The 16,138-nt window shown below is 35.3% G+C and overlaps 1 protein-coding gene across 5 annotated transcripts in view; it reads right to left on the reverse strand.

Moving 5' to 3' along the window:
• DMXL1 (Dmx like 1) overlaps window positions 1-16,138 on the reverse strand; it is a 128,548-nt gene that overhangs the window by 52,275 nt on the left and 60,135 nt on the right. For 3 of the 5 annotated variants that reach the window (XM_045794874.2, XM_045794875.2, XM_087862365.1), the window contains exons 23-29: window positions 15,677-15,935; window positions 12,770-13,863; window positions 12,099-12,290; window positions 8,840-8,916; window positions 5,621-5,748; window positions 4,867-5,115; window positions 4,421-4,534 (exon numbers count right to left, since the gene is read on the reverse strand). In XM_045794874.2, the coding sequence (XP_045650830.2) occupies window positions 4,421-4,534; window positions 4,867-5,115; window positions 5,621-5,748; window positions 8,840-8,916; window positions 12,099-12,290; window positions 12,770-13,863; window positions 15,677-15,935 (2,113 nt within the window). The remainder of the gene's footprint in view (window positions 1-4,420; window positions 4,535-4,866; window positions 5,116-5,620; window positions 5,749-8,839; window positions 8,917-12,098; window positions 12,291-12,769; window positions 13,864-15,676; window positions 15,936-16,138) is intronic. The other 2 variants (XM_045794877.2, XM_045794876.2) reach the window with 1 other exon arrangement.

The raw sequence follows: 16,138 nt of genomic DNA on the forward strand, positions 1-16,138 counted from the left end.
GGGGAGTCCGACATGGGGCTTGATCCCAGGATCCCGAGGTCATGACCTGAGCTGAAGGCAGACGCTCAACTGAATGAGCCACGCAGGCGCCCCTAAATTAATTATTTTATTTTATTTTATTTTTTTAAAGATTTTATTTATTTATTCGACAGAGATAGAGACAGCCAGCAAGAGACGGAACACAAGCAGGGGGAGTGGGAGAGGAAGAAGCAGGCTCATAGCGGAAGAGCCTGATGTGGGGCTCGATCCCATAACGCCGGGATCACGCCCTGAGCCGAAGGCAGATGCTTAACCGCTGTGCCACCCAGGCGCCCCTTAAATTAATAATTTTAAATCAAAATTAATATTCTAAACCTAGACTTAAATGTTATTTCTTTTAAAAAGTGACCTCAAAGTAACCAGCAGAATGATCTCACTCTCTGCTTCTCAATCTAAGGCACATTTATTACAAGACCATTCATGAGTGTGCCAGACAGTGCCCGAAACTTCAGGGGGGACAATGATCTGGACCGTCAAGTTTAGCTCCAAAATTTAGGGGGTGGGAGGATGAAGGTAAGTCATTTAAATGATGGTTTAAAATATTTTATTGGAAAGAAACAAAGATATGGAGAAGACAAAAGTCATGTAAGTTCAAGATAAAATAGATCCCGAATCTATTTCTTGCTTTTGGCAAAATAATTCAGTATAAGAGATCTCCTAAGAGATATATATATATATATATTTACTCCCCTTTAGCATCCTCAGGCAAAAAATTTGAGAAGTACAAATATAGGCCAACACAAATTAAATAAAAAAACAAATTCTCAAAATTATATGTAAAACATGACTTTGCAAGTAAACTTCAAAGATTCTTAAAAGGAAAAGACCAAAACAGATTCAAGGAGTAGTAAATTTAAGGTATTTATTAATCCTCAAAGAATAAAATTAATGCTAAAAAAGGTCTGACAGGTGATATTTTCCAGATTTTAGAAAGACTGACTCTCAAGGATCGGTTGGGTACGGTAGTACCTTGTACCTGCTTCATAAGTACCTATAAAAATAAAATGATGACTATCTTAGTAGAAAGTAGTGATTTGTCTCCAAATCACAGAGCAAGTAGTTTCCAAGGTAGTTGGTGTTCAAAGTGGTTCTCTGGAATATGGAAAGAAAATATTACAATTACTACTTAGATTTATTTTTTAATAAGCAGAAGTGAGGAAAAGGAAGAGAAGAGAAACAGCGTGAGAAGGAGGAGTGGAGGAGGAGAAAGAGAAAGAGGAGAAGGCAGTAGAGGAAGAACAAGAAAGGGGGGATGGGAGAAGGGGAGGGAAGTGGTAAGGGGAAGAAAAAAATCTGTCAATGTTTAATATCTGGATCAGCAAGAGTACGTGTATTTATAAATAAGTAAACACACACATACTGAGGATTTGCTCAAGCATGTTTTGTGGATAGGGTTACGCAATAAAAAATCTGGAGATCACACTACTTTTCCATCACCCTGAAGACCACGATGCAGATGTGCCTGTTAAGATTTCAGCTCCGGCTCAAAAGACTTATTAAAAGTGAGAAAGGAGTACATACATACATTGAAATATTACTCAGCTGTACAAAGAAAACTCTATCATGTGCCACACATGGATGAACCTTAAGGACATTGTGCCAAGTGAAATAAGCCTGTCACAAAAGGACAAATATGGTAGTTATGAAATGAATAATTTTTTAATGAAAATTTGTATCTATCCCTCAAAAAAATGTCTGTCCAAGGAGTCTAACAAAAGATGTATTCCCTTCTCCGGCAAACTAGTTATTTTTCGGTTCAGTAGCCAGTTAAAATTATTGGGCATATTCATCTGTAAACAGCTGATCATTTTCTATTTTAAAAATGCTGAAGTCTTATACTTTTTCTGGTCAAGAAGTGTTACTGTTTTATATATTTTGCTAAAGGAAGGATAGCAATGACATCTATAACCACTAAATAATAGAAAAATTTTATTTTTATACAAGTTTTAAGGGAAAAGCAAAACATTTGGATTTTCTGATCTGTATTTAACATAAATAATCAAATGGCAAAAATATACTTTAAAATGTCTAAAACATCATCAGCAGTCTCATAGTTAAAAAAAAAAAGATATGCTTACCACAAATAAAATATTCATTTTATATTTTATTCCTCAATGTGAGGACATAAAAAAAATCATTACTATAAATTTATCAAGATGAAGATGGAAAATTCACAGTTCTCATAATTGCAAATATTATGACAAAATACAATAAAAAATCTTCAATAAAAACACTGCTTTGCTTTATCATATGCAATAAAAAGCAAAGTATGGATTTCTGTTAGCAGAAAAAAAAATCATTTTTCCAAACTTGCTATTGCTCACCTGATTATCTATTTTAAAAATTAACCATAATAACAAAATAATTCCTAACTCCACGAACATACACTTGCACTAATTTGTTAGGAAAAAAATCCTTCATTAATATATGATGTGCAATTCACCAAATTAAATTTGATTAAAAAAATAATAATAAATTACTGATTACATCAACATTTTTGTTAAGCATTCTAACCTGCCAAACTGAAATCTAACAGAAATCATCTACCATTTTCTTACATTACAAAGCTTAGTCATATTTAAATTTTGTCACTAAAAATATTAGTGCATTAAGTATATAAAAGATGTGTAGAGAGAAATATAATTTAGTTCATGATAATGATGTACTATATGTTGGCTAACTGAATTTAAATAAAAAGGAAAAAAAGAAAAAAAGAAAAATAATAATTTAGTTCATGAGACCATCATTGCAAAGAAAACTGAAATCAGAATTTACACCAGAACAAGGAAAACAAACAGTGACTTTTAATTCCTCTTCTGGCACTAAGTTACATCTATGATTGATACCACATAGTTTCTGGGTTCTCAAAGACAGATGAGTATCACATAACCTGGATGTGGCCTTAGCACTAAGTGAACCACACATTTTAAGTATTCTGTGTTATTTGCCACCAAGGCATTAAATGTACAGATGCAGGTAATTTTCAGTCACTTTGACTATTTAGGGTTCAGTAAGTGATGGAATACAGATTATGATGGTACCTATAAGATAATTTATATAATGGTATTTGTGTGTAGAAACAACTAAAACTGAGAGGAGGAGAAATTATAACAACAAAGAACTTAAGACTTTGAGTAACGTTCTTTACACATCTGTGCTCAGTAGAAATGGTTGGAATTGAGACCTGGTGACTGGTTAGCAAGAATATTTTTTTTAAAGATTTTTTATTTATTTATTTGACAGAGAGAGAGAGACAGCCAGCGAGAGAGGGAACACAAGCAGGGGGAGTGGGAGAGGAAGAAGCAGGCTCCCAGTGGAGGAGCCTGATGCAGGGCTCGATCCCAGGGATCCAGGATCACGCCCTGAGCTGAAGGCAGACGTTTAACGACTGAGCCACCCAGGTGCCCCTAGTAAGAATATTTTTAATTTTACAGGTATTTGGACATTCCATAGCAAGAATTTATCCCTTTTTAACATTTCATATTAACCAGATCAAAGTTTTATATGATTTTCTCTTAGGACACATTAAAAACAGGGCCACAATTAGTTTACCAGTTTCTTTAATGGTACTCTCAGTAGAGCTATAAATCTTACTCCCTCTTAGACTTTGAAAGTTTTTCTTTAATTGGATTCAGATAGCTGAAGTTAAATATATATATATATGTATATTTAATATATAATATATATTCCAAAGCAAATTTCATGAAAAGTTAGTCTTTTTCTTTTTTGTCCATATAAAAAATGAAGCAGAGGGAACTACTCCTTAAAAATTAGAAGAGATGTCATAAAAATGAAAGTATTTTTAAAAATATGAAAACTAAGATTATCACATATGGGCTACTAAATTACAAAAAGAAAATTTAACAGCTAGGTAGAAGGTATTATGAAGATTCTTTTCATGTCAAGATATAATATATATATATAGTTTCAATATTAAAAAGTTTAGAAACAGGGATACAGTTGTTTAAAATAATTACTTTTCCTGGTATTATGAACACTTAGAAATCCAAAACCCCTAATGGCCAGAATCATAGTATGCAAAACATAAAGCAGCCTCATTGGAAATGTTTTCCAGACATTTCAAGCCATAGTCTGATTTACCATGATTAGCACTGACATTTATTTCTACACATTTAAAAAGATGTTAAAGTCTAAGCAATAGAAAACATCAAAGGAAATAATTTAAAAGCAGAATAAAAAGCAGAGATGGTTTTCTGAAATGTTAATCATTATTTTAAATCAGAAATATGGCTTGATTAAAGGTTTATTTTCTATTTTAAGTGCCATACAAAATAAAACGGGCCCAAGGTACCCCAACCCCTCCAAAACAACACAAAGCAAGCTGAGCCGTAAAAGCCTATTTCTAAAGCTAGTATCTTGCCTGCACGACTGGGAGGGCTATGAGAACTGATGGTTGAAAGAGCTTTCGTAAAGCCCACACATTCCATGGAGAATACCACTACCTGGTGGGGGCTAGGCATAGCAAAGTGCCTTCCTGCCAAAGAAAGAAGAGAGAATCTGTATTTGGGATAGAACAAAGACCAGTGTTACAGTATATTTCAAAAACAAATGATCATTTCAACAGCAAAAGATTTAAGAAAACCACATTAAGTTCTAATCACTGGTGCACAAGTGTCTTAGTTTGAAAACTACACCAGAAACCTGACACTGCATTTTCACCATTTGTTCATGCTTTAAGAAAATGATCTGTAACAAAAACTTTCTGTGAATAAATTAAAATGTAATTACACTTGACAAAGTTATCATTCAGACGAAGAAATAAAGTTTCAGTCTTAAAAATAAACAAACAAACACGAGAGCACTAACCGGGTAAAGCTTTCGAGTGTGTGTGTTCTTTGCTGGGAACATGTGCACCTCCACCAAACACAGCAGACCACATTTTTTCGTTCAGAGGATGGGCCACAATCCGAAACAGTTCATTACTAGAATGTGTTGCCAGGCCATGGATGAAGAGACTCAGATACACAGCTGTGAGAATCTCACAGAGCAAGACTGTAAGCCCTGACTGGGCTTCCTCGCCAGAAGAATTCAAAAGTCGAATCAGAGACGTGATTCCTAGAACAAACAAACACAGCTACCACTGACAATAAATTTTAAAAATAAAAAACTATATTTTTTAATTATTAGATCAGGATTAAAGTTTTTTCTTCTCTAGGTTCACAGACTAGAAGTTATATACAGTTAATGCACAAATACTGAGCATTTGTTCGATATAGAGAAACAATGAAAATCTATTATCTAATACAAATCTGATAGATAAATTTAATTCCCACAACAAATATTTTTCTATTATGACAAAAAATTGTAACAAGTGATACAACAAAACATTTGAGTCATTTTAGTAAAATGGCCAAGGAAATACCAATGTTAAGTAACTGCGAAATTTATAATGAGTGGTAAATACTGAAGTGGTATCAATTCTAACAATATTGAACAGTGATTATCAGGAAGAAAAACCACACCGAATATACTTTTTCCTCATCTGATTAAATTCAATAAGGCTAAGAAAAAATTCATATATATTTATTTACGTATATATATATACATAAATTATTTATACCTGGCCATTGTGCTGGTGATGTATTAGGAGTTATTGCTTCATCTAAGCTTCCTGCTTTCAAAGAATGTCGATGGGGAAGCAGTACCGTCTGATACATCATTCCAGTAAACTGATTTGTTTGAAATGAACTAAGAGAAGAAAACATTTAAATAAGAATAATCTATAATAATAACAATATATGAAAATAATAATGAAATATAATGATCTAAAATGAATTTCACATGTAATATTTCCATGTTTTAGATCTAACTTCTAGGGTATCTTAAAATTCAAATTTTTATTAGTTATACTGCTATTACTGATCTAAGTACTGTTCTATATAGTCTGGTGATATATTAAAACCAAGTATCCTTTAAGTGCAAACATACAAATTTTCTAAATTAAAATACATGTGATAGGTTTTAAGTATATTTATTTAATGAAAGATATAGAATATACAAATGAGAAAACTAAATCACTCTTGACCACAAATAGCAAGCTATTCTATCAAAGTTCAAAACAAGGTTATCTGGTTGAAAATAAAGTTTAGGTTGAGTTTGATATTTAATGGCTGTCGACCCTACATCAGGATAGGTTACATCAGGTATATGCACAAGGTACCAGGGATATAATGTAAAATGTGGTTTTTATATCCATGAAATTTATAGTCTGGTGGAGGAATCAGACAGAAATAATTTTATCATATTGCTTTTCTTTTCTTTTTTTTTTTTTTGAGAGAGAGTGAGTGGGGGGGGGTGGGGAGCAGAGGGATAGGGAGAGAAAGAATCCCAAGCAGACTCCACACCTAGCACAGAGCCGGAAGTGCAGCTTGATCCCACAGCCCTGATATCATGACCTGAGACGAAATCAAGAGTCAGGCGCCCCTATCATATTGCTTTTAGAGACAAAACCTACGCATACAAGGTTATGAAAGCAAAAGGGGAGAGTGTTTTACACAATTTGGAAATTTACACAATTCAGCTTCTCCAAGTAAATGGCACTTTAAATTAAAACTAAATAAATAGATGAATGAACAAAGGAACTTGCAGCTTGACATAAACTATGAAATACATCTGACAGAAGATTGTACAAAAATTTTTGTTAAATCCTCTCAGAAATTCCTATATCAAATGTGAAGTAAATGAATGTCATATTTATTTATCTATTTATTTTTTAAAAGATTTTATTTATTTATTTGACAGAGATAGAGACAGCCAGCGAGAGAGGGAACACAAGCAGGGGGAGTGGGAGAGGAAGAAGCAGGCTCCCAGTGGAGGAGCCTGATGTGGGGCTCGATCCCATAACGCCGGGATCACGCCCTGAGCCGAAGGCAGACGCTTAACCACTGTGCCACCCAGGCGCCCCTGAATGTCATATTTAAATACAGCACATTTACTGGTTTAGATTTGCTCTGACTGTCAAGTCTTCTATCAGTCATAACATTTTGATGCATTTGTAAATGGTTTCACTTGCTTTACTTTGCAGCTTCGAGATGGCAGGTTGCCAACAAAAAAATCCCCTGCTACATTAAATCTATGGAAATGATGAAAAAAGATAAAGATACGTTGATAAAAATAAAGCCACACTCAGTAACAAGAAAGTGAACTCTTGGAGGACAAAGGCCAAAGAAATCAAGTTGAAGCTACCTTGGGAATATAGAAACAGATTAGTAAATTGAGACTCCCATGGGAGGGAGAATTGAAACACATAAGACAAGCAAAAATCAACACCAAGGAAGGCTAAATCATGTAAGAAACAACAAACTCAGTGAATGACCTGCACCTGAGGAAGCAGACTTAGAAGAACATGACAGAAGGTGCTTTATACTCAGAGAGGTTGAAACAATTAAGAAATACACACAATAAGTTATAAAAATAAAAGTGGCCATTAAAATCAACAAGGAGATCTTAAAAATGAAAAACAATTTCTAAAACACAAACTCAGGCTAAATAAAAGATAAGACATTGCTGAAGAAGGAGTGAGAGTCTGAAAAATGAAACCAGGATTTCTCCTGAAATAAAGCAAAAATAAATAAAGAAAAAAATATGAGATGAAAGCTAAAAGGAAAATAAGAGAAACCTGTAAGCTCCAATACCTGTCTAATAAGAAACAGGGGAGAGAACACAAAATATTTAAAGAAGGGGCGCCTGGGTGGCAGAGTCGTTAAGCATCTGCCTTCAGCTCAGGGCTTGATCCCAGCGTTCTGGGATCGAGCCCCACATCAGGCTCCTCTGCTAGGCGCCTACTTCTTCCTCTCTCACTCCCCCTGCTTGTGTTCCCTCTCTCACTGGCTGTCTCTGTCAAATAAATAAATAAAATCTTAAAAAAAAAAATTTAAAGAAATACAGTCAAGAAACAAAACAAAGGATCACAGGGGAAAAAGAAAAGAGAGGCAAACCAAGAAACAGATTATTAACTCTAGAGAACCAGAGGGGAGGTGGGTGGGGGGGATGGGTGAAACAGGTGATGGGGAATAAGGAGGGCATCACAGGGTGATGTACTGAAGTGTTGTATCACTATATTGTACACCTAAAATGAATATTACACTGTTATGTTAACTAACTGGAATTTAAATAAAAATTTTTAGAAAAGGACAGAGGATTTCAAAGATACCAAAGTGTCAGACCAAAGGAAGATACCAAAGTGTCAAACAGTATGTTTTAAAAGTCTAGCTAAATTATAGTGAAACCTTAGGCTATAAAGAGAAAAATCATAAACATCACTCTTTGGTAAAATTTTTCTCTATTTCAAGTCAGTTACTCCTTCCTTTGTGCTTCCTGAGCCTTTCACTATATTATAATTATACAATATAGTACATTATAATATTATAGTTTATAAATATAAATAATATATATATAATATAATTATAACTATACTATAGTACTTATCACTTAAGTGCAATGTCATGTTACATGTATCACTTATCAACTTCTATGATTGTTTCTAACTAGACGGACCTCAAGAAAGGAGAACTTATCTTAGTGCATATCACAATGCCTGGCATTAGGCAGTGATCAATAAAAGTTAGCTAAATTAGTTATACTGACAAGGGTCTACTTAACATTCATTTGCCATAAAGACAGAAGCTAAAATTCAAAGATGGAAAAATAGTACTCATCACTTCAAATGCTTTCTGCATTATTCAGACTGTCATAATTTTTTTCTACCGCAAAAGTACACAAATTCTGAAACCTCATCAGTTACCGCAAACAGTCCTAAATTTCACAAAAAGGTATTTACCTGTAGTTATGACTACCACAAAGGCACTGATAAATACAAGCAGAAAGTGAGGCTGCTAAAGTATGCATTACATATACCTGAAAAACAAACAAACAAAATTAAGTACAACTTTTAAAAAATCAAACTTGTTTCAAGAGCTACAATAATCTAGCAATGTAAAAAAGATGGAAAAACTACTGTCCTTAAAAACTATTTCTGTTTTTTCCTTAACAATCATTTATGCCTATAGAGATCGCACTACAAATTAAAAACACTAAGGCCGTTGGCAGAAATCATAAAACACAGACACCTGCTACCTAATTTCTATTTCAAGAACAAATGGGAAGAGATGTTAGCTATTCAGTAGTGCATAAGCCATGTATTAAAAGAAAACTCTCCAAGATTCAACCTGCTTCCTCAACCAAAATATGTAAAAGCTCAGTGTGATAAATGAGAGTTTACCTATGGACAGGTCACTGAAGCATATGGTACCATATATTCTAGCTACTAGAGAAAACAAGCAATCTAAAGAAAGTGCAATTATTTAGAGAAAGAAGGTTTGAAAGACAGCAACTGACGGGCAAACATTTGTACTGAGAAAGAGAAGGCTCTAAACATGGCATGACAAGCAATGAGAGAGGTAGATCTGAGACGCACACCTAGGTCAGAAAGCAAACTAGATTAGACTATTTAAAACACTAGGTACTCGATCTAATCATGAAGTATGATGGTCTTCTATGTAGATAAAAATGGGAGTCAGAGATGAAAATCAAATTGCTATTTCCCTTTCAATTATCAATAAGATGTGTGGTATGAATTAAAATCAAGAATATCACCATAAAAATGAAGACAGCAAGTCCAAATATGGGAAATTACAAAAATGATCAGAATATTTTCTAGCTTCTCTAGGAAGGGAAGAATGAAGGGGGGGTAAACAGAAGGGGGAATGAACCATGAGAGACTGTGGACTCTGGGCAACAAACTGAGGGCTTCAGAGGGGAGGGAGGTGGGGGAATGGGATAGGCCGGTGATGCGTAGTAAGGAGGGCACGTATTGCATGGTGCACTGGGTGTTATACGCAAAAAATGAATCATGGAACATTGCATCAAAAACTGGGGATGTACTGTGTGATGACTAATATAACAAAATAAAAATTATTAAAAAAAAGAATATTTTCTAGCTTCTCCAATAAAAGGGGAGTCTATTTCTCCATTACTGTATCTGGACTGGCCTTGGGACTTCCTTTGACCAAGAGGGCAAAATGATATGTGATTTCTGAACCTAGTCCTCAAAAGGCCTTACAGATTCTACTCTTGCTGCTTTTTAAATCCCTGCAACCAGTATGTGAAATAACCTAGGCGTGATGGTTAATTTTATGTATCAACTTGACTGGATCAAGGAGTGCCCTGGCCAAACATCCTGGGTGTTTATCTGTAAGGCTGATGGGGGATGCAATTAACATTGGTAGAAGTGGTAGACTGAGTAAGGAAGACTGCTCTCCCTAATGTGGGTAGGCCTCATCCAATCAGATGAAGACCTAAATAGAACAATAAAGCTGTAAAAAGGGAACTTCTGCCTGGTTGCCCTGCACTGGAACATTGGGTGTTTTCCAGCCTCTGGGCTAGAACAGAAACACTGGCTCTTCTTGGGTCTCAAGCCCACTGGCTTTCAGACTAGAACTTACACTTTATTGGCTCTCCTGGTTCTCAGGCCTCTGGACCCAGACTGGAACTACACAATAGGTCCTGGGTCTCCAGCTTGACGACCGCCAATCTTGGGACTTCTCAGCCTCCATAATTATGTGAGCCAATCGCTTATAAAACAAAGTTCTCTCTTTCTACACACACACACACACACACACACACACACACACACACACGTCCTATTGGTTCTTTTTTTCTAGAAAACCTGGGCTTGCTTGATAGTTGATGAGATGCATATGACCCAGATTCCCCTATCATCCCTGGAAATAGTCTGCCAACCACCAAAAATGTAAATACGGCCATCCTAATCCAGAATTCAGCCAGCCTACCAGCTGACCAAAGACAAAGGAAAATATCCAGAGGCCAGTCCAGCCGGCCCAAATTAGAAGAACTGAGAAGAAAACCCACTGAATCCTAAGCAAAATAAATGATGGCCATTTGAAGATACTAATGCTTTGGAGTGGTTCTTAAGCAGCAAAAGCTGCTTATTATTAAAATTGTGTATGCTTACTATTCGAATTAAATATGAGATACAGCTTGGCTAAAATGAGCACAATCTGGAGGAAATTAAATTCCTTACTATATCACACACCATGTGGCCATTTATACTACAGAAGAGTCCAGGAAAAGTGACAAAATTAAATCACAAGGGTTAAGGTTATCCAAGAGGGTAAAACTGTAGGAGAGGCTACCATTAAGCAAGCAGAATATCGAACTGGTGTGATATCACAGCCTGTGAGGTGGGCGAGAACCAGATGACAGACTATTAAGAAAAAAAAAAAAAGAGAGATAGAAAAATAGTCAAACTTGGTCATACTTTAAAGGATTTCAGTATGTTTGGAGAGTAAAGATGAAACAGAAAGTGTGATATTAATGGGTCATAAAGGCAGTGGTGATGGATGGCAAGATGATGTGGATGATTAGATAACTATATGACCAGTTATGCATCAGAATCACCTGAGAAACCTCCTAAAAAATACATATTCTTGGGACTCACTCTCACACACTGATTCAGTAGGTTTGGAGTCAACTTAAGAATCCAAACTTTTAATAAGCATGCCAGGTGATTCTGCTGTAGCTGATTAATAAAACACTGCCTGGCCTAGAGAGACAACAGAGGCAAAATACTTACATTATCCTTAAAATATATAATGTTTTAATATTAACAGAGGAAAACTTTACCTGTATATTAAGAATTTTACACCAAACTTATTTCTAAAAGTTTCTATTTTAAAAGGCAATCAGCTTTTTGCCTAAGTGTAATACTAAAAGAACTACTCGTGTATCTGTATACAAACCCATTACTCTTACCTTACTAAAGTGGCTAAATAAGAGTAACTAACTAGCACTGTGATTAAAAACTCAAGTACCCTACTGGGTTAAGAACAAAGTGAGGTGAGCCTGGCCTACAACTGCAAGTTTTCCTTGATCAAAAAATATATATAAGTGGTAATGTAACAATTCCTATGTGTAGTCTGATGTTTAAAATTGTTTCTAAAAAGTGCTGCTTTACCTTTTTCTTTCGGTTTTATCATAATAAGTACCTAAGTTTTAAAAAACGACCCAAGTGTACTTACTTTACTGCTCTGGATGTCAGGATGGGGTGGTGAATCAAAGTTTATGATGGCATGCAGAATATCATGTGTGAGGTTACTGAGGTGCAGTAACGGGTTGGCAACGACGGTCTTGGCACTGGCTGTACAGGCGAAGAGGAGGGGTACCGAGGTCTGCTCTGACAGAGGGCTGGGAAATACTGGTTCTGAGGTTTCCTTAAAAACGAAGGGAAAAGAAGGTTAATCGACTCTTTATAGTTAAAATCCATTACTTAACTAATTCAGGGGTCTCTTGGGAAAAACTTTAAAACAATTAAAAATGAAAAGCCTGACAGAAACTTTTATAGAGTTAGATGGGACCTGAGGAGGTCAACGTTCCACCAACGATATTGAAAAATGAGGGGACAATACCCTCTTATCCGAATGAGAAGCTTATCACCTCACACGGCACTCAGACAAGAATTCAGAGTATGAATTCACCTGATCACAGGGCCCGATGCTGAATGATCCTGAAACCATCACACACACACAACTCCACAAATTCATAATACATAGCACCACAAAAAACAGCATTCCTTATAACAACCATAATAAAGAAAACCAAAAATTTTAATATTTAAAGACAAAAAGAACAATACCAAAAGCCATTTCTCCTATGTGTACTATTTTAGCTGGCGATCGTCTAAATTACATACCTGCTGAGATTCTTGTAAAAGCAAAATCAATTCCATTCTCACAGAGGCAAGACCGCCACCATGGGACCCATGAAGTATGCAGTAACTCAGAAACATCCTCAAGAGTGACTGATATTTCAAAAGCCACTGTCGTTTTTCCTGAAAATTTTCTCTCAACTGTTTCACTTTTGTTTGCTGAAGCAAATCTTCAGCATCTCCATTTAATCCAAATTCATCTCCATTTTGGCCAAATGCAGCCTGTAAGTCTTCGCCATCTGAACAATAGTCACAAGTCCTCTGAAGAGCTATCACCTCTTTTTCAAGCCAGTGGTAGAGTTGATAACGCAGTTTTCCACCATCTATTTCATAGCCTGTAGATAACGTACGAAGTTCTACTGTAAGAATCTTTAAACATGCTCTAAATTTTAATTGAACTGCAATTATATCTTCTGATGGACTTAAAATGTCATTTTCATCTAGTGTGCTGAGAGATTCTGTGTAATTGGAACTTGTTTCATCTATTTCTTCCCCCATTTTCCTCTGTAAAGGTTTTAGTTCTTTCATTGAAATAGGGAGATCCTCATCTTCTTCATCATTATCACTGTCCCATTTTAATTCTAAAGAGTCATCCTGAAATACAACACTCGGTTGGCTCCAGTCAAAAGAAAGAGTAGAGTTTGACTGCTTCTCTGAGGAACCTTCTGAAGAAGATCCAAAACCATTCATTAGTGACTGTGACCAATCAACAGCAGAAGACTTATCTTCCCTTGTATCCAATTTTAATGGAGAAGAAGGAGAACAGTCTTTACTAGTATCCAGAAAACCAGATGTTCTGCAAAATGGTTTTGTTTTCTTGATGACTTTTGGCATCTTCGATAATACTTCCAAAGCTAACATAGGGCAGCCAGCTTTCAAATGAGCACTGGCAGTAGTAAAAAATAATCTTCTTTCACTTAAATTAATTGTTCCTGCCAGCCCACTTTTTCCTGTTAAACTCATGTGTGTGGACAATATATCAGATGATCCAAAATGACGTCTTAGCAAAAGAGGATGTGTTCTCAGATAATTGTAGAAATTAAAAACTGCAGGATTACAGGTTGACGTCATGACTTGATCTGAAAGATAATTCACTTATCAGCTAAGAAAAGTTCAAGAGTTATACTGCAGTCCTTTTTCTCTACTATGGCCCCCTTATCTACCTGGTCTTTCAACAACATTTTACTAAGAGAACCTCTAATACACAGCATTGGATAGACAAGAATATATTTGTAATTGAAGTGTTTTAACACAAAAGAAAAACAAAAGTTATAATGATTTCACATCTCTTCAAGTAACAATATAAAATTATTTAAAACACCCAATTTCACACTCAAAGTTCTTATTCTCCTACTTCCCTCAACATTCCTTCCCAGTCTGCTTTGCTAAATCTTCCTCACCTCTACTTTAGAAGGTTAAGAGTGTCCCTGAGTTCAAGGCTTGACTTCTGTTCCATCTATACTCCATGAGTCAACTCATACAGTCCCACGGCTCCAAACACCATCAAGACATGGATAACTTGTGTATCTATTTAAGGCCCAACTTTACCCTATAAATCTAAACTGCTATATCCACATGCCTACATTACATTTCCATTTCCGTGCACACACTCTTGCCTCAAAGCCTTTTTAGTGAGCCTTTAGCATAAACCACTCTTGACCCAATAAGCAATTACACTGACCTCATGACACTCAGGTCTCTGCTCACAGGTCACATTACCAGAGAAGTCTTCTTTAGCTAAAACAACACTCTCCCACACCTGCTCCTGGTCTTGCCCATATCATTTATCTCAAGCTAAAAACTTAGAGGAGTTTTCAAAATTGACTCTTACTCCCTTTACATTCCATATCCAATCCTATCTACTCCACCTGAAAATTATATACCAAATCCAACCATTTTTCTCTGCCTCCACTCCTATCATCCTGGTCCAAGCCGCTATTACCTTTTAAAATTTTCTTCTAGAATACAGATTTAATTGGCTCTAAAAGTATGTGATCACGTATTAATTCCGAATCAAAATACGTTTTTGACATGAATATGTGTAGGCATAAAAATGTGACAAGAAAAGGCCTTTTCTTTTCCCCCATCATTACATAGAAGCCAGTATGGAAATCTTCAGCTCAGATGGCCAGGACGCTTGAACAACTGAATATGGCTTTCTCACAAGTCTTTCACAGTAAGACACATGATACACTTCCTAATTAAAGGATGTTATGTAAAAAGCCATGAACTAAAATCCTTGCCAGTTAGTATTCCAAATGATATGACACCTATGATACCAGCTATCAGAACCAATTCAATTCTACCTACGGAAAAATATTTGAAAAGCATATATCATCACTTTTATATAATTTACACAAAGATTTCCATTTTATACTAACCTCCAGAAAAGCTACAGCAAATGGTATTTCTAAAACAAAAGGCAGAAGTAGATCCCCAAAAAATAAGTTATAAGAAATTCTCTACTACACTCTCATAAAAAATTAATCATATCACTTAAATCTTTACACAGAATATTTTTATTATAAAAATTATAAAACTGACAAATACACAAACTTCCACCTAAGAAAACCACCCTTACACACTATTTTCTCCAAAATTTATACTGAAATGTTGATAATACTTATGTTCAATACATTGATTTTATAAAAACAGAAAATCCAAAGTTCTTGGTTTTCAAAGGATTTTTCTGAAAAAAGGAATCCCCCACCCAAAAAACAAACAAACAAACAAAAAAAACCCACATACATAACTCTGTTCCCACCTAAACCTTAAAAGTCTTAGTCCATGTTTTCAACTTGCTTTGTATTACCTTTAGCACCCAACGGTGTGTTCTGTACCCAGCAAATACTAACAACTCTTTATTTTTAACATCTTAGAAATGCAGCTTACCATCATCCTCTCTGACAGGCTGCTTTATTAATGTTTCCAGAGCACCACTATAATCTTCCAAAATCCAATATGCCATACTCCGAAGAAAAGGATCATAATGCATATTTATGTTCAGTGAATTGAGTTCATTGACAGAATCAATCCCCAAAACTTTTTTACGTAAAATAGATTTATATGTTGCAGATGTATCAAATTCAGACTCATAGAGTCTTGCTATTACAAGAGCCAACTGAATGTCGTTCAGTTTTTCAAGACATACCTTCAAAAAAAGAACTACTGGTCATAAATAAGCAGGGGTATATTTCATTTTAAGATATACTCAACTGACTCACCAATAACTAGAATGAATAAAAGGCAATGTTAATATCTGAACTAAGTGAACAAAGATAATAACAAATAAAACATATACTGCTTGCTTTAGCAAATCTACCTGCTAGTACTAAATACCTACTTGCAAAAAGA

This window comes from Ursus americanus, chromosome 5, assembly GCF_024610735.1.
Source record: "Ursus americanus isolate L20-20 chromosome 5, mUrsAme1.1.p, whole genome shotgun sequence".
NCBI lineage: Eukaryota > Metazoa > Chordata > Mammalia > Carnivora > Ursidae > Ursus > Ursus americanus.